The sequence below is a fragment of the Oratosquilla oratoria genome, chromosome 1, assembly GCF_046742065.1.
Source record: "Oratosquilla oratoria isolate Oo_2021 chromosome 1, ASM4674206v1, whole genome shotgun sequence".
Classification (NCBI taxonomy): Eukaryota; Metazoa; Arthropoda; class Malacostraca; order Stomatopoda; family Squillidae; genus Oratosquilla; species Oratosquilla oratoria.
In genome coordinates, this window is record NC_134777.1 from 27091029 (window position 1) to 27111048 (window position 20020).

At 39.4% G+C, this 20020-nt stretch overlaps 1 protein-coding gene across 3 annotated transcripts in view; it reads right to left on the reverse strand.

The window, feature by feature from the left end:
• Positions 1 to 5230: 5230 nt before the first annotated feature.
• LOC143032357 (mitochondrial potassium channel ATP-binding subunit-like) overlaps positions 5231 to 20020 on the reverse strand; it is a 53104-nt gene continuing 38314 nt past the window's right edge. For all 3 annotated transcript variants that reach the window (XM_076196974.1, XM_076196982.1, XM_076196993.1), the window contains exons 14-17: positions 19000 to 19174; positions 17562 to 17740; positions 14538 to 14685; positions 5231 to 14375 (exon numbers count right to left, since the gene is read on the reverse strand). In XM_076196974.1, coding sequence (XP_076053089.1) covers positions 14268 to 14375; positions 14538 to 14685; positions 17562 to 17740; positions 19000 to 19174 — 610 coding nt within the window. In that variant the 3' untranslated portion in view covers positions 5231 to 14267. The remainder of the gene's footprint in view (positions 14376 to 14537; positions 14686 to 17561; positions 17741 to 18999; positions 19175 to 20020) is intronic.

Genomic DNA, 20020 nt, shown 5'->3' on the forward strand with positions numbered 1-20020 from the left:
ATTCTTTCAAAAAGAAGAATAGGAAATAATATACAATGAGGAAACAACAGTGGAAGAGAAATGGAATATCTTGACAAAAATTTATTTAAAAAAAAAAAAAAAAAAGTGGAAAAGTATGTCCTAAGACAAAAACAAGAAAAAGAATATCTAAAGTGCTGGTGCAACAAAAGTTGTAGGGAGTTCAAAGACAAAAGATAAAGCTTGGACAAAATGAAAAAAAAAAAACTGAAAAATGGAAAATATATACTAGTTATAGAAATCAATATGTACAAGTGTACAGAGAAGAAAAGAGAAAATATGAAAAAGATGTCATAGAAAAATGTAAAGATCAACCAAAACTATTTTATAGGTATGTAAACAATAAACTGAAAAACAAACAAGAATTAGAGAAACTACGACAAGGAGGAGTTGAATACACAGAGGAAATAGAAATGGCAGAAATTATGAACAAGCATTTTCAATCGGTGTTTACAAGGAGGAACATACAACCTGGAGATATCGAATGGGAAGAGAAAGTCCGCCCTATAAGAAATAGAATTAACAAGGAATGAAATAATGAAACACTTGAGTAATCTTGATGTCAGAAAATCGCATGGACCAGATGAAATAGCAAACTGGATTTTGAAAGAATGCAGAAATGAACTCGCAGACAAAATACATAGCATAATAAATAGTTCCTTGAAAGAAGGAAAAGTTCCAGAAGATTGGAAAATAGCAAATATAGCACCTATATATAAAGGAAATAAAGAAGACCCTACTAACTATAGACCAGTCTCTCTAACAAGTACAATAGCAAAAATTTGTGAAAGAATTATCAGAAGTAGATGGGTAAGGTATTTAGAAAAAAAAATATGTGCTAAATCCAAGGCAATTTGGATTCAGACAAGGACGATCATGCGTCACAAACTTAATGTGTTTCTGTTCAAGGCTAACAGATGTAATACAAGAAAGAGATGGATGGGCTGATTGTGCATTTCTATACCTAAAAAAAGCTTTTGATAAGGTGCCACATAAGAAGCTACTTTAGAAATTAGAAACTGAAGGAGGAATACAGGACAAACTGCTGAAGTGGATGGAAGACTTCTTGCATGAAAGAAAAATGAGAGTAGTGATAAGAGACAAACACTCTAACCGGGATGAAGTAATAAGTGGTGTTCCACAAGGAACAGTTCTGGCCCCAATAATGTTTGCTATATATATTAATGATATGGATGAAGGAATTGAAAGTTATATGAGTTTCTTTATGGACGATGCAAAAATGTTGAAAAAAGTGAACAATGAAGAAGACTGTGAGTCACTACAGAGTGATCTCAATAAAGTATGGGAATGGAGTAGGAAGAGGGAGATGGAATTCAATGTTAAGAAGTGTAGTATAATGGAATTTGGAAGAAGCAAAAAAGAATAGTAGGATCATATAAATTGGGAGAAGAAGAAAAAAAGTAGAATACGAGAAAGACGTAGGAGTCATTATTATGAATATGTCACCTGAGAAATATACAAACAAAAATTTTGGAGAATCTTATAATCTAATAAGAACAATCAAAGTGGCATTTACATACCTGGATGAAGAAATGGTGAAGAACATACTAATCACTCTGATAAGACCAAGATTGGAGTATGCAGCAACTACATGGTCACCAAGTACAAAAAATATATAACAAAACTTGAAAGAATGCAAAGAGCAATTACAAAATTGGCACCAACACTCTCAGAACTATCATATGAAGAGAGACTAGCAAAACTTGAGCTACAGACATTAGAGCAAAGAAGAAGAGAGAGGAGATTTGAGAACTATTTATAGAATCATGAAAGGCATAGAAACTATTGATAGAGAGGATCTAATCAAATGGGATAGTAGAAATACAAGAGGACACGGAAAGAGAATCAAGAAAGACAGCTATAGAAGAGATCTGAAAAAGAACAGCTTTCCCCACAGAGTAATAGACATTTGGAACAAGTTAGATGAGAAAGTGGTGTGTGCAAAAACGATACATGAATAAAAAAACAGTCTAGATAAAATGAGATATGAAGACGGGACACCACGAGCATAGCTCCCCTTCCCGTAAAATACAACTAGGTAAATACACATACACATGCTAAGAAATTAAAATCTTGAAACAAGAGAAGATATGAAATGGGAAATTAATGAATAGCTAAAGCAAACCAGAAAAAGGATTTAGGTATTTTAATCAAGGATGATGTATTTTCAGAAATTCCTATAGGAAAAATAGCTGAATATAAGAGCAGGACTTCATTATATGGAATAGATATGATGATGATTATCGAAAGTTTGATTTGTTCAAGACTGGAATATGCAGCATTGGTGAGGTCAACATAGCTAAAGAAAGATATGTAAGGGAAATAGAATGCAATTTTCCGGCAACCAAGATGTTCTAAGTCTAAGCAACAAGAAATATGAAGAAACACTGGGAAAACTGGGTTTTCCCACATTGGAAGAGTGAAGAGAGAGAAACGACATCCTGATATTCAGATAAGGGAAAGTTATAAGGAAATGGGCAGAGAAAATTTGCTGGCATGGGATGAAAGACCAACAAAAGTTCATACTAAAAAGAAAAGAAAAGAAAAAAATATAGGGAGTATAGCTTTCCACACAATAGATGTGTAGATTTATGAAACAAATTGAGTGAATAAATAATCCAGACCAACAACATAAAACGACTTTAAAGATGCACATGTTCTAAGGGGAGAGAGTACAATAGCAGATCATTTTTTGGTGAAAGATAAGTTGAGTGAAGAATAGGTGGAAAAAGAGGAAAAGGGCAGAAGGTAGGGAGGTACTTAGAGTGAACTACTTAAATGAGAAAAAAAAGGAGGAGTATATGAAGAAGCTGAGAGAGGAGTGGGAGTGAGTGAAGGATAGAGTAGAACTAGGAGTGGAGGAGGAATGGGGAGGGTTGAAGGAGGGAGTCATAAGGTGTGCAAAGATGGTGTGTGGAAAAAGGAGGACAGGAGGAAATAGAAGGAAGGGTAGTGAGTAGTGGGATGAGGAAGCAAAGAAGGATGTAGAAGAGAAGCAGGTTTTTATAGATTGGTTACAAATTAGGACGAGGGAATCATATGAGAGGTACAAAGTAAAGAAAATAGAAGTAAAGCATAAGATAAAGGAGGCAAAGAGGAGAGCAGATGTGAAATGGGGTAAGAGTATGACAGAAAAATTTTAAAGTAAAAAAAAATGGAAAGGAATTGAAAGAGGAAGAGGAGGCAAATCAAGTAGAGAAGAAAAGGTAAAAGTTGCAGCTGGAGAGATGATAATGGAAGAGAAGGCAGTGAGAGGAAGGTGGGCAGAGTATTTTAGGGAGTTGCTAAATGTAAAGGAGGATAGGGAGGGAAAAGTAGTTGCAGTGGGAAGTGCTAAGAAAATGACCGTGATGGGTGAGGAAAATGGAGGAGAAATAAGGAAAGATGAAGTTGGAAGCAGCTATTAAGATGATGAGAGCAGGTAAGGCATCTGGGTTGGATGGATACCATGCAGAATGTCTGAAAAAAAGGAGGTACAGTTATGGTGGACTGGCTGGTGAGGTTATCTAATGTTTGTTGGGGAGAGGATAGAGTGCCGGAGGAGTGGAGGAGTGCCTGTATAGTTCCACTTTACAAGGAAAAGGGGTACAAGTGTGAGTGTAGTAGTTTCAGAGGGATTAGCTTGTTAAGTGTAGTTGGGAAGGCTTATGGGAGGGTCTTGATTAAGTTGATTAGGAGAGGAAAAGAGGGAGTATTTGGTGAGTAACAGTGTGGGTTTAGGACAGGTAGGGGATGTGTAGATCAGATTTCTGTGGTAAGATAGATATGTGAGAGTGCTATAGGGAAAGGTAAGGATGTTTTTTTGGCTTTTATGGAAAAGGCTTATAACAGGGTAGACATGAAGGCACTGTGGGAGGTATTGCAGATATATGGGATAGGAGGAAAGCTGTTAAGAGCCATTAAGAGTTTTTACGAGAGTAGTAGAGCTTGTGTTAGGATTAGGAATGGAGAGAGTGAGTGGGTTTGAGGTAAAGGTAGGACTTCATCAGTGATGTGTTATGTCACCCTGGCTGTTCAATTTATACATAGATGGGGTGGTGTGAGAGATGAATGCAATGGTAGTGGGTCAGGGATTGGAGATGGTTAAAGATAATGAAGAAAAGTGGAAGATAAGCCAGTTATTGTTTGCTAACGACACTGTACTTATGGCAGGATCAGAGGAGGGATTGAGTTAGTGACAGAGTTTGGGAAGGTGTGTGAAAGAAGGAAGTTGAAGATAAATGTGGGAAAAAGTAAGGTGATGAGATGTATGAGTACAAGGGGAGAAAGTGGCAGCAAACTGGAAGTGAGTATTAAGGGAGACTAGAGGAAGTGGATAGTTTTAGATACTTGGGTGTGAATGTGGCAGGAAAGGGAGGAGTGGGGGTAGAAGTAGAATGTAGATTGAGAGAAGCGAGTAAATGTCTTGGGGGAGTTTGAATGTGTTTGATAGATAGAGTGAGAAATGAGGAGATGAGGAGGAGAACAGGGGTGGAAAGGGAGTTGGGAGATAGGGTTGATGAAAGAGTATTGGCATGGTTTGGACACATGGAAAGAATGAGTGAAGAAAGATTAGTAAAAGAGGTGTGGAAGGCAGAGGTGGAAGGAGTGAAAATGAGGGGGCGAACTAGGATGAGATGGATGGATGGGGTAAAAGGGGTATTGGGAAAGAGGGAAATGTCTGTTGAGGAAGGACAGGAGAGGGCAGAAGATAGGGGTGAATGGAGAAAGGTTGTGTATGGATGTTGCTGTGACGCATGAGGTGGAGTGGGTGGGGGATGGGGGGTGAGGGAGTATGTATGAGAAATAAATTGACACACCCTGAAGGGATTTCTCCCTGTCTTCTACTTTTCTGCATGAGGGGACGGAGAGGGGGGGTCACCTAATTAATGAAGCAGCCTTGCTGTGGATGTGTTGTGTCTTGCAACACTGCTTCTGACCCAGGGCAGTGGACAAGATGCAGGGATGACCTGTCATCCAGGAGGTGCCAAGATAAGAGGGAGGGAAGAGGGCGGAAGGGAGTGGAGTATGTAGGGGATAGAATGGGTGGGAGTGGTTTCTATGCCTTTGTCTTTTGGCTACCTCCCGTGTAAGGGGGAAAAGAGCCTTTGGTAATTGTCTGTATGTATATAGATATAAATAATAAATTTTCATTCCATTATTTTTTTCATATTTTCTGTAGAAACTGAAAGGTTTTAATAAAAATTATACAGATACTTCACGAATTTTATTCCCTGATTTATCATCTTATTCTTTTATAAAATAATTAAACTACCTCTGAAAATTTGGCTATTCTCTTCTGCCCCAGGGCATGATAAATAGTTTTTTCTTCAAAGACAAGTACTATAAAATATTCACATTTGCATTCATACAGCTATACACTTCTTAGTGTTACTGGGAACATTAGCTAAGACCTGTAGTAAATTTTTATTCTTCAAATAGTTTGACAAGGCTTTTCAAGATGCATTTTAATCATGTTTTTTTAGAGTGTAATATAACAGCATGGGGATGATGATAATGATAATGGTTGCCTCAAGTTTCATTGGCTGGAAACCCATAACCCCACAATGGTTGGCAGTAGTCCCAAGGGTCTCCCAAAGATTTCTGGAAGAAGTTTTAGAATGTCCATGTGTTAATGTAAGACAGTTCCTGTCACTGGTTTATGGTAGGATTTTAGTTAAGCTACCAGAGTGAGTGTAAGACTAATACAACATGCTCTATATCTTCAATAAAATGGCTGCAATAATATCTATTGCTAGATCAATTCTGTACCGATACTGTTTCAACATAGGACAATGAGTTGAATGTATGCCAGAGAGCATGAGCCCACAGCCATATCATTGTCCACTTAAACATGAATAGACCTAGGAACTAGTGTGTAAGGACTGCAGTGGTTTGAAACAATTACCTTAAATTGTCAAATACTTGACAAGGTTAGCCCAAAGCCCTCATTTTTATGAAATTCCTCTTATAACTCCCAAGTTCTACTCCTTTATCTGTAATATAAGTTTCTTCTCTTTATTATGTACCAGTACAACAATGACAACCATGTGGTGTAGAGCACATATTGCCACCCATGTGACTAGACCCTGCTTGACTCGATCTAATCTAATCCAGTGCAATTATGTAATTATACATCACGGGTGACTACCTGCACTGTATATGTATCAGCTCCTGGCCACATGTAAAATCAATTCACTCTTACTTTACAATAAAGAAGATGAACTCACAAAACCTCTTTCTCTTCTCGCAGTAGCATCGCTACAAGTATAAGAACTATAATGAGCAATGTTCAGCAGGGTTTGCATCATATACTGTATATCTCCATTTAAATGTGAGGACCAACAACAGATACCTGTTACGAGGTAATCCTGCAAAATGGATATCAGAGAAAATCATTTCCCTGCCAGCCATCTTCAAGAACTTTCAACACTTTCCTCTATCTTAGGGTTAACACTCAGTCTCTGGATGAGGCCCAAGATCTTTATCAGCCTCAACTATTTGCCACAACCTTTTTTTCATATGGAAACCTGACAACTGGTGGCTACTCCCCTCTTCTTTGTGCTAGACAGTGACATAGAAACAAACCTACACTTATACAACTCAGGCATCAATCCAAAAAAAATTTCCTAGAGGGATCTATAGAGGACCCAAGGCCCATTACTGGTTAATGTGCTGGTTTCTAGTCATTGGAACTTGAGGCAACAATTACTATTATTCCAAATGCACCTATGTAACACAGTATGTATTTTGAAATCTTGCCAGCAATTGGATGTTAGATGTCATGAAGTTCATTGATAATTACACAACACTCAGGGATAACATATTGCACAACTAGAATAACCACTAGTCATGGCATGAATAGGTGTTGCTTATTTTTAATATCAGTTATAGATAGCAGAAGGTAAAGCAGCAAATAGTATGGAGGCACAAAATAGCCATTATTCTTAACATAATAGAATCTGAAGGGACCCTTTTTAATTTTTGTACTGTCTGACACTATATTATTCTATTCCATTGCAAGTCAGAATTGGGGCAAAATGGCATTCCAGTTTACTAAAATGCCATTTTGTCATAAGGTTGCATAAAACTGTGCATCAGTCGATCAGACCATTGCTCCTGGTCTCTCTTAAAGACTTACACCTTTCAGCTGACCAGCAACAGCCTGTGTGTATCATGGAACAAAATATGTAAAGGATGCTATTGTGGCAAAAAAGCACATTAGCTAATTCATTTAAAGGGACACTTGTTACCACTCCTTAGCATTTTCTGCATATTTAATAACAATGACATTTGTATGCCAGACCATTGCCATTTCTTCAAGCTACTGTGAGCCATTGACATAAAAACTGCTTTACACTAATGTAACACAACCATTCAAAATTTCTTATTAGAGATATATGAGAGAGCCTGAGGACTATTGCTAGCCACTTTGGGACTGCAGGTTTCCAGTCAGTGAAACTAAAGACAATAGTTATCATAAAATACAGTATTTCCTAAGAAATGGGGCATTAAATATCCTTAATCTAATATTCAACAATATATCATCTTGTAGAGTTAAATAAATTTCCCACAACTGTTTACTTAAACAAACAGTATCACTTTCAGTGTATCACTCATCATTCAATCTGGCTATGGTTCTCTCCTCCACGAGACCTGCACCCTTAAGGTATCCAGCTAGGCAGCCACAGCCCATCAATCACTGAGAAAAAGTTTGTATTTTCTGTACTGTGTGAATGTTAAACAGTATAAGATAATGTTCTGTCTTCTGAACTTCTTTGTTTCCAGGCCAATTAGGTTTTGATCCTGTTATATGCTGTATGGTGACCCGAGTGTAAGTTAATATAATTCTTGTGTCTTGAGAATATATTTTTTGAAGGTATGCATCTGAGGGTACTTAATTTATTATATTGTTTAGTTTCAAGAGAAATAAGCTGTTGTTGCTGTTATGGTCTGTACAGCAGTAGACAAACTTGCACTATCAGGGTATAGTATGTTGTATTTCACATATTGGTCTAGTTAGTCAAAGAATTTTATGGTTTGGCTAGGATCTCTCTCTCTTTTTGAAGATGTAGAAGAATGATGAAAATATTGGTGTTCTATCATCCAAGATTTGATGTAGTGCCTCTGTTATTGAAGGTAGATAGATGACAGAGTAGATGGTTACTATAGTGTTGTGTGGATTGGACATTCTAGTAATATATATAGTATTGTGAGAAGAGCCTCACATTGACAAATGAGAAGGTTATCTCTTGTCATGGACTGGCATTGTGTGAGGTGTGTGTCTATTTCTTAGGTGCACTAATGCTGTTTCAAAATCTCAGTTACATTGATATGAAGATACCCATGAATATATGGGTTTGTTTTTAGATGGTGTGCTGGGTGTTGTTCCCAGCATCTTTGATATATGTTCAGCATTGTGGATTGGAGAACTGGGTAGTGGAGTACAAGCATTGAAAGGGGTGGATGCTGGCTCTTGATCCATCTTGTCAACCTTTTATACTGATGGGGATGCCAACATTAGATGGTACTTAGTAAAAGGGTAGATTTGAAGTGGGTGGTGATTTGGATGATCCATAAATGAATTTGGTTGACCAGCAGGTGCCAGAAGTTGGAGGTGGACACTTCATGAATTTGAGATTATTATATTGGATGTCAGGGTTAGTTGTGGATAATAGGTGGGGTGGCAAGGTTGACAAGTTCAGTGGTAACCATGGAGGCAATGGGAGGGAGGGATCCAAATCTTGTTTCAGTTGGGGATACTGCTTTGTAACTTGCTCAATAGTTGGAATAGGATTTAAATGACTCAATAGGTGGAAGATATTCCTGTTAGATTCACTTGTCACTTGGGGAGGCAGAGATGTATTCAAAGAAGTAGCCAGAAGGCTCAGGTAGTGTTGTCATAGAAAGGACTTTGTCAACTATTTCAATATTAATAGTTCTGTCATTGTCTTATTATATGGATAAAGCATTATGTGGGTATCTGTCAGTTTTCTGAGGGGATGTAGAGGCTTAAATGATATGGAAGACTGGGTTAGTAGAGGTGCTCTTGATGTGGTAGAGAAATTTTAGTGATGGGAACTTTGGATGTCAAGGGGAGCCCACTTTGTAAAAATTTTTTAGTGGAGTGCTGTGAAAGGTACCTGTGCTAAAGTGCAGGCTAAAAAATCATATGGTATTTAGAGGACTGTGAGTGTGGCAGAGTAGATTTGACATGCATCTGCTTTGTATGAAGGCTTGGTATGAGTTCCAAAGTCTGTTTGCCCCTCATATTGTGTGGGGCAGCAGTTTCAGATCACAAGTTTGGAAGCAAGATGCTTTTAAATATCTAAGATGGAGAGTCCAGGTGGGTCTATTGGTGAGGATCAGACCCAGAAAATCAGAAAATAGGTTGGTTCTACTACTAGGAGGGTGGTATTTCCTATCTATGTTGATGGACAATCTTTGTAGCAATGTCATCTTCAAAAGTACACGGTGACAGATAGTGTTGTCTACAAAAATGCATGACTGTCTTAGAGGCAGAGAAATAGAATCCACGGTCTTTAGCCCATTGGCTTACTTGTGTTACAGCTTTTTGGAGAAGGCTGCTGGTATGAGTAGTTTGGTTCTGATACAGAACAAGGCTAGGTCATCTAAGTATAAGCTGACACTCAGTTTGGGAGGATCTGTTTAGATATGTTATTACATACATACATATACCAAGGACTTTTTCCCCCTTACATGGGAGGTAGCCAAAGTCAAAGGCCTAAATTCACTACCACCCATTTCATCCCCACATACTCCACTCCCTCCCTCTTTTCTTTGCTTCTCCTGGATAACAGGTTATCCCTGCATCTCCCTCACTGCCCTGGGTCAGAAGCAATGTAGCAAGACACAGCACATCCACAGCAAGGTCACTTCTTTTAGTCAGTGAGCCCACTCTCCATCCCCTCATGCAGAAAAAAAGAAGATGGGGAGAAATCCCTTTGGGATGCACCAAAATATCATTCATACATACTCCCTCACTCCCCCATCCCCCCACCCATTCCCTTCCATGCATCACAGCATCATCCATATACAACCACTCTCCACTCACCCCTATCTTCTATCTTTTCCCTTCTTTCCTCAACAGACATTCCCATTTCCCAATGCCCCTTTTACCCCATCCATCCATTTCATCGTTGGTCACCTCATATTCACACCCTCCACCTCTGCCTTCCACACCTCTTTCTTCACTCATTCTTTTGATGTATCCAAACCATCCCAACACTCTTTTATCCACCTTATCTCCCAATTCCCTTTCCACCTCTTTGTTTCTCACTCTATCCAGCCTTGTACCCCCTACCATACTTCTCAGGCATTTTACCTTAAACACATTTACTCTTCCTCTCTAATGTTCCATGTTTCTGCCCCATACAGTGCCATCAACACAATCACCCCTTTATACAATCTCCTCTTAGCATCTATTTCCAAATGTCTATTTCTCATTATACTTTTTAACCCCCAAGGCATCAGATCAGATCAAATATGTTATTGATTACCATAATAAAAAGAATACTAAAGACATTTCTTTAATGGACTCTTTCTTGTTGGATATGTGGAAGAAGTTTAGTGTAAAGAATGTTGCAGTTAGGTGTAGGTCATATATTATAGTGTATATCATCTAGGCCTGGAGATGTCTTAAAGCTAGCTGGAGAGAGAGGTATGGTATTCTTTTTTTTCTTAAGAATATTGTAAAATGGCTGTGGTTATGATTCAAGGTCTTGGAATATTAATCTAGATCCATCTTCTCCTTCATGTGGAGTTGCAGCCCTATGGTGCTGACATTTGGTGTCTGGACCAGGTCCAGAATACCTCTCTTATTAACTTCAGCTGTATTCCTCCACCTTTTCAAATAAACAGAGCTAACAGCCAGTGAAGGCTCCCATTTTTATATTATGTACTATGGTGTGTGATACAGAAAGTCACTCACTAGAATCAGTGGAGAGGAGAATGACCAAAATGATACATGGGCTCAGAAATTTATCTTACATAGACAGGCTTAGGCACCTTAACTTACACCCTCTGGAAAGATGTATAGTGCAGGGTGATCTAGTAGAGGTATTCAAATGGGTCGAGGGCTTTAACCAGGGTGATCCAGACTTCATCATATTAAGACAACGGGGCAGAACTCGCATCAATGGATTTAAATTAGACAAATTTAGATTTAACCACTTCAATACGACTCAAATTCTTGTGCACAGCATCGGCAGCCATATGTATTGCTTCACACTACTCCCATTATAAAATATAAAGTCACTGCTGTATTACTCTTTCTCTTTTACCCTGAGTAATAATAAACACAGAAAATGTGATCAAACTAGTTTACAGAATCCAGGGACAACTCATGCACCGCTACAAAAAAATATATATATAATCAAGACGCCGATGCCAGCATCCTTGTGTACCCACTTGCGCTCATGACGCCTATGTAGGCATCATCATACCGAAGTGGTTAAGAAGGAAATGGGAAAAATTGATTTATCATTAGTACTTAATGAATGGAATAGACTTAGTATTAAGTGCAGAAACTATTGGTTGTTTTAAGAGAAGGTTAGAAAACTTTATGGATGGGGATGATAGGTGGTAATGGACATGGAGCTGCCTAGTGTAGGCCTTATGGTCTCTTGCAATCTCTTTCATTCTTATGTTCTTAAATTCACTAATACAAAATAGACAACAGTGCAATGTTTAATTGCAGGTTTCCAGTTAAAGAAACTCAAGACAGCAATTATTATTATTCTGGGTCACACACATGAAGAGGGTGATCAGAGTTGTTGATACTATAGTTGCCTACAGGATAGATTCATCACGGTAAACAGAAATTATATAACTGTAAGAAATGGACAACACAGTCAGTGCATTTATTTACAAAGATGTCCAACCTTTGCTAGTCTCAACAGCAGCACAAAGCACCCTTTTCATTAAATTGTTCAAAAGGAAAAACTAATGGGTGTGGAATAGGTGAAGGGTGAGTGCATCCTTTGGCAGGCTAACCCCCCTGTAAGGGTGAAGGGGCATTGTATTATCTGTTGGTTTATATTTTTCAGCATATATGATAAAAAAACATAAGTACACAAACATACATATATATATATATATAAGTATTTGTGTTTAAAAAAAGAGTGGGATTCTTGTATGCCAGATAACTGTTCAGTCCATGATGTAAAATCTGGAGAACTGAAAGACTATGTGCAACTATGAGTACAGTTTTGTATGCATATATTAGGCTCACTTTACTACTGTATTTTACTTTGGGTGCCTTTTGCCTGATGCGTCATATCACCCTGTTAGAGTTGATTGATACCCACCAATAGAGAAAACATACAATTCAGTTTTGGTTTAACATCACAGAACATCCTCTCAAAGAGGACTCAAACATACTAGTTAAAACATTCAAATAAAATCTATTACCCATACAAATAATATGAAGAGTGAGGGGTTGAGAGAAGTAGTGACTTTTAGGTATTTGGTGGGGTATGTGTCAATGAACAGTGGAGTGGATGTAGAGATGAATTACAGAATAAAAAGGCAAGTAAAAATCTGAGTTTTGGCAGAGTTAAACACCATTTGAGGCTGAAGCCATTATTGGTTGTACAATGTTTTACTCTGAACTTTTTCACATTTACCTCAAAAAATTTGTTCTTGAAAAGGCTTTAATGAGTGAAATGTTATACAACAAATGAGGTGTTCAGAAACAGAGGGTCATCCTTGCCACTTTTACTGGTTTTAAGTTAAGTATGGATCATGAAAAGCCTATATATATGAAAAGCCTATATATACCCGTGCTTAACTCAAAACCAGTAAAAGTGATGGATGCCCCTCCATTTCTGGACACCTTTCATAAAGGCTTTGTCTTCAAAACTGCTGGCAGTTACCATCTTCAAACAAGTCTCAGTGGAATGAAGTATTACGAGAAACTGGTATTAGTGGATGAATGCAAAGTGAAGATTGTACGAGGGAAAGATTGCATCCTTGGCACTGTACAGAGCAGAGACTTGAAATATAAGGAGGGCAAAAAAGAAGAGTCTAAATGTTTCTGAAATAAAGTGTTTGAGAAACATGATATGTGTTACAAGAATGTACAAATTGTGGAGGTGTAAAAATGTACAAACTGTGGAGGTACAAAATGTGGAAATGGGTGGGAAGAGAGCTGCTGAAAAGAGCAGGTTGAAGAGTGTTGAGAAAGTTTGGGCATATGGAAAGAATAAATAAGAAAAGACTAGCAAAAAGTGTGAAATGAAAGAATGAATGAGGAAAATCAAACTAAAAGTATGTGGTAAGCAGAAGAATGAGCTTGAAAGGAAAAGAAAAATGAGGTTGATAGATGTAGTAAGGGATGAACATGGAATTTCTGTTCAGCAGGGAAAAAGGTGAGCAAAAAATAGGAGTAAATGGAAGGAGATTTAGAATGGATGAAAGGATGACTGGCCCAAAAGGATACTCTTCTCATCTGCTTTTTAAATTATTTTGCATTGATGAGGAGTAAGGGTTGTCTCAGTGGGGCCAGCTCCAGCTACTGGGTTCTGCTATGGAAGTGTTGTGCCTCTGTGCATTGTTCTTAATCCAAGTGATGTGACAAGGGACATGGTTGACTTCATCCGCAAGGTGCAGAGATGGGAGGAGTATTAAATGGGTTCTAACTGTGTATGTAATGGGTGTGTGCTTTGACTTGGCCACCCCCCTTATAAGGGGAAAAGGCCTTTGGTATATGTATGTAAACTGCACTCATATCTTTGATAAAAATAGGTAATAAATTACTCGTCAATATCCTCTATCTCATCAATGCATCTGATATTTTATGAGATTTTCTTATGTACAATATATACATTATTCCTGGGACTAAAGATGAGTACCTGCATGTGGTAGTCCTGCATGATAGACAGCAAAGCTGCCTATTTTCAAAACTTGTCAACCCCTTCACCTTCATCAGGAGGTATAAGGGGTGGACCTAAGATCTTTCCCTATCAACTTCAACTATATTTCTAACACTTTTTCACACATAGGGGGGCTGACAACTGACTGCTCCCCTCCTCCTACCAGTTTCAGCTGATGATAAAAAAAAAAAAATTGTCCCACACTAATACAGCACAGGCAACAATCAAAATTTGCTCCCTAGAGAGATTTGTGGGAGGGCCCAAGGACTGTTACTAGCCAGTGTGGGGGCTGCGGCCTTTCCACTTGGTGAAATTCAAGGTAACAATTAATCAATTGATTATACATCATCATTATTAATGCCCCCATGTCTTTCTTTTTTCCAACTGTTCTTCTTGCTGCTGCTGTTTAATCAGTGATGCATAAACACCCCCAAGCTTCTTGAGGCCTTCATGGGTTCCAAGCTGTCAAACAATACCCAGAGAGAAAGAGAGGGGGAAAAAATTAATAACAGAGCTCCCTGAGGCAACACACATTACACCATGATAAAATCTAAATGACTAAAAGAAAAGTACTTTTTATGTATACTTTATATCTGTATGCAATAATATTATCTCAAATATTACCTCCACCAATTTTCCTTTGGCCATGACTGCAATGACATCAGCATTCTGCACAGTTGAGAGACGATGGGCAATAATTAACACAGTTCGACCCACAACACATTTCTCCAGTGCCTCTTGAACCACTGCCTCAGACTCAGCATCTAAAGCACTGTGACCAAAGAAAACAGTGTTATAATTTCAATTCATCAGTGTATGGATGAGGTACACAAGGAAGTAATAGAATGCTGGAAGAATAAATATATGGCTTGGAAACTTAACTTCACACGAATTAGTGTAAACATTTAATGAACCATCAATGTACAGTAGTCCTAAATAACTGTTAACAGCGACTAGATTATAGCTGAGTTGGCGGACAGACTGAAGCAATTATGGGTGAGGTTTGGGAAGGTATGTAAGAGGAATTTGAAAGTAAACGTGGGTAAGAGAAAGGTGATGAGATGTACAAGGGGTGATGGTGGCAGTGAGTTCGTGATTTTAAGGGCAAGAGGCCAGAGGAACATGAGAGTTTTAAGTATTTAGGATCACATGTAACAAGGAGTGGAGATAATGAATTATAGAATAAGGAAAGCAAATAAATGTTGGTGGGAGATGAAAAGTGTCATGAGAAACAAGTATCAGGAGATAAATCTAAAGAGAAGATTGTACAAGGGAGTAATTTTGCCCACAGCACTGTATGGAGCTGAGACTTGGAATCTGAAAGAAGAGGGGGAAAAAAAAAAAAGCCAAGCCATGTATAAGATGAGGTACTAAACATATGTGGTAGAGGTTACAAAGACGGTTGGAGTGACAAATGAAATGTAGAGGTGAGGTGGAGAGCAAGGATAGAAAGAGAACTGGCAGATAAAGTTGATCAGAAAATGCTTGGATCATTTGAGTACATGGAAAGAATGAGTGAGGAAAAACTAGCAAAATGAAAGTAGAAGACAGAGGTAGGTGGAAGGAACATGGGAAGACCAAGAATGAGGTGGATGAATGGAGTGAAAAGGACACTGGATGCAAGATGAATGTCTTTCAGTCAGGGGAGGGAGAGGGCAAGAGATAGATACAAGTGGAGATTAACTGTGAATGAATGAGGAAATGGTGCAGCCTGAAGGGAATTCTTGTCTTCTCTATATATTTCTCAAGCAGATGAGGCAAGGGAGAGATGAAAGGTAAACCAGCTTTGGCTGTCAGGCCCTGCTGTGAAAGTGTTGGTGTCTTGTTGCATTGATTCTGAACTAAGCAGTGACTGGAGGGACAGAGTTGACCTTTCATCCATGGGGAACTATGATGGGAAGGAACAATGACTGGTTTTGGATAGGTGTAGGGTGGATGTGTGCTTTGATTTAGCCAACCCTTTTATAAGGGGGAAAGGCACTGTGGCGTATGTGTGTGTACATACATACATATATACACACGAGGGTTTGGCAGAAGTTCTAAGAGGATTATCTGTTGGCTCTCCTATTTACATGAAACAGTAAATTGAGGTCACAGGTTCAAAAAAAGTTTTTTGAGGTTATAGGTGAATATTTAGAACTAGAAATTGGATCTATTCAACCCCCCTCTCTCTCTCTCTCTCTCTCTCTCTCTCTCTCTCTCTCTCTCTCTCTCTCTCTCTCTCTCTCTCTCTCTCTCTTTCTCTCTCTCTCTCTCTCTCTCTCTCTCTCTCTCTCTCTCTCTCTCTCTCTCTCTCTCTCTCTCTCTCTCTCTCTCTCTCTCCTCTAACTCACTCCCTCCCTCTGTCTTTAACTGACTCATTCCTTCTCTCTCTCTCTCTCTCTCTCTCTCTCTCTCTCTCTCTCTTTAACTCCCTCCCCCTCTCTCTCTCTCTCTCTCTCTCTCTCTCTCTCTCTCTCTCTCTCTCTCTCTCTCTCTCTCTCTCTCTCTCTCTCTCTCTCTCTCTCTCTCTCTCTCTCTCTCTCTCTCTCTCCTGCCTTCCCCTCTCACTCTCTCTCTCTCCTTCCTTCCCCTCCCTCCTTCTTTCCTTCCCCTCCCTCTCTCTCCCTCCTTCCTTCCTTCCCCTCCCTCTCTCTCCCTCCTTCCTTCCTTCCCCTCCCTCTCTCTCCCTCCTTCTTTTCCTCCCTCTCTCTCTCCCTCCTTCTTTTCCCACCTCTCTCCCTCCTTCTTTCCCCCCCTCTCTCCCTCATTCTTTCCCCCCTCTCTCCCTCCTTATTTCCCCCCTCTCTCTCCCTCATTCTTTCCCCCCTCTTTTCACCCCTCTCTCCCTCCTTCTTTCGCCCCCCACTCTCTCCCTCCTTCCCCTCCCTCTCACACTCACCTTCCCCTCCCTCTCGCTCCCACCTTCCCCTCCCTCACTCTCCTTCCTTCCCCTCCCTCTCTCTCACTTCCTTCCCCTCCCTCTCTCTCACTTCCTTCCCCATCCCCTCTCTCTCACTTCCTTCCCCATCACCTCTCTCACTTCCTTCCCCATCACCTCACTCCTTCATTCCCCATTCCCTCTCTCCTTCTTTCCCCATTCCCTCTCTCCTTTCTTTCCCATTCCCTCTCTCTTTCCTTCCCCATCCCCTCTCTCCTTCCTTTCCCTCCCTCTCTCTCCTTCCTTCCTTCCACATCACCTCTCTCCTTCCTTCCCCATTCCCTCTCTCCTTCCTTCCCCATTCCCTCTCTCCTTCCTTCCCCATTCCCTCTCTCCTTCCTTCCCCATCCCCTCTCTCCTTCATTCCCCATCCCCTCTCTCCTTCATTCCCTATCCCCTCTCTCCTTCCTTCCCTTCCCTTCCTCTTTCTCTTTCCTTCCTTTTCTCTTCTCTCCTCTCCTTCCTTCCATTTCCTCTCTCTCCTTCTTTCCCCTCCCTCTCTCTCCTTCTTTCCCCTCCCTCTCTCTCTTTCTTTCCCCTCCCTCTCTCTCTTTCTTTCCCCTCCCTCTCTCTCCTCTCCTTTCTTCCCCTCCCCCTCTCCTTCTTTTCCCTCCCTCTCTCTTTCCTTCCCCCTCTCTCTCTCTCTCTCTCTCTCTCTCTCTCTCTCTCTCTCTCTCTCTCTCTCTCTCTCTCTCTCTCTTTCTCATTGTGTCTCAAGATCAAATTACCTGGTAGCTTCATCCAAAATCAGTATATTGGGGTTCTTCAGAAGAGCTCTGGCAATTGCTATTCGCTGTTTCTGCCCACCAGAAACAGTTACTCCTCTCTCCCCAACCACTGTACTGTATCCTTCTGGGAAGCTGGAGATGAAGTTGTGTGCATTTGCTTGTCTGGCTGCTTCCTGTACCTTCAGTTCCAGAAATAAAAATGGGTTAATCATAAGTTTAACAGCGTTAAGAACGTTAAACTGTTTGAGTCAGTGATGCCTACTTATGAATTTCTTCTGGTTAATTTCTGATGATTTTACTCAGCAGGCCTCTTGAAAGAGAGAACCAGGGCACCTGATTAACTCTGCTGAAGTTAGATATATCAAAGTGTAAGAGAAATGATAAAGAGGAACATCTTCTAGTATATTTTCATGCAGACCAGCAACAATGTAGGAAGTATTAATACATTTAGCCAGAATGTCAAATAAGGTCACTTCTCTTTCTAAAACTATGACACACCACAATGAGCTCTAAAGCAACTCTCATGATTTAAAACTAAAGTCCTGAAGAGTTGTTCTTGTTAGCGGCTGTAGTTTACCAAAACTTATCTTTGTGGATAATCTCCCACCATTGTAAAGAGTAGAATAGTGTCCCTCATCCCTTGAACCTAATGCAAGGTTTAACAAATTTGGTCTGGCAAAGTTTTATAAAATTTCATTTAGCTTAGGGATAGTGCTTGGACTTTAACCCAATAAGTTTCTTCAACTTATACATTTTAGGGGTTACATTCTGGCTAACACCAGACAATTTCATTTACCTGGACAGAGGGTAACACTGTAACTGCATAATTTGTTAGGACCATCAAAGGGCATTTACTTTTGGTGGTTCTGCAGAATGAATGTCAGAGACTTGTCTCTTTACCATCAATGAATCAATCTGTTGCCCTCATTCTCCCCTGCCACCTGCGGTCCCAGGGAAACCCACTACAGCCCATAAGTCACTCATTTAAAAAGTTTTGTGTTGTTGTGTAGAAAAAAAGAGTGTAGGATAAGGAGCTGTGTCTTCTGTGTTGTCATTGCATCTAGAGCAATTGTTATCTTTTGCCAGACTGATTCTATATTGGTACTGTTTTGATACAGGGTAGTGACCTGGATGTAGATGTGTCTATGCAATTCCTGCTTTTCTTGGAAATGGTTTCACGGCTGGGTTGATTTCTGAGAGATTTGAAAGTACAGAATTTTGTGATCTGAGTATGTATGTGAGGGGTGGAAAGTAAAAAATTAATAGAAGTTGAAAAAGATTGAGAGAAGTAGATATGGGTGGCCAAAACATCTGTATAGTCCGCTATCTTAGCAAAAAAGTTAATGATATTTTGTTAACACCTCTATACTCCTTTCTACTTTACTGGACATTTTTCCTCCACTTCACATCCCACCTTTACTCATGGCAAATTACTAACCTCTTCATCAGTTGCATTTGGTCGCCCATAACGAATGTTTTCCAGGATACTTGTTGCAAACAGGACAGGTTCTTGGTTGATAAATCCAATCACACGGCCCCTGAGCCATGATGGGTCCAGTGTCTTTATATCTTGCCCATCAATTGTAATCTGGCCTTTTGTTGTGTCATAGAATCTGAAAAATCATCCCCAATAAGCATAAAAATTATTTACATATACATACATACATACAAAAGATGCACTGAGGCGAAAGATAATAATATAGAGCAAGGCATAAATAAAAAACAAAATGATAATATAAGACATGATATTGAAACTCAAAATGTGTCAAAAAGAAATAATCAAGAGTTTCTTAAAACTATGTACTTTAATGCTCGTAGTATTAGGAACAAATTTCAAGAAATACAGGCGTATGTCAAAAGCGAAAATCTCGATATGATAGGAATAACTGAGACATGGTTGAATGGTACAGAGTTCGAAGCTGAATTTAATATTGCGGGATTTAAACACTTTCATCAGGATAGAAACCACAAGAAAGGTGGGGGTGTTCTATTGTACGTTAAAAACAATGTTCATGCTTGTGTTTTAGAGAAAGTGAAACAGGATGCATATGACAGTTTGTGGGTTGAGTTAACCCAAACAAATGGACAAAAAATGAATATAGGTGTAATATATAGGCCAAAGACATTATCATTAGCAGACGACAAACTGTTATTTCAAGAACTGTCTAGTTTCTGCAACCGGGATTTATTGATAATGGGTGATTTCAATTTTACTGACATTGATTGGATGACCCTTGAACATGGCCATATAGGTAGTCGCTTGATTGATTTTCTTGGTGACAATTACTTAATTCAGCATGTAAAAGAGCCCACAAGATATGGAAACTTACTCGATTTATTGATCACTAGCCGCGAAAGCATGGCAACTGATGTAGAAGTCGGTGAATCTGTTGCAAATAGCGATCACAACTTAGTCAGATTCAAACTCCTAAACAATTTTAGAATAGATACTTGTGCTT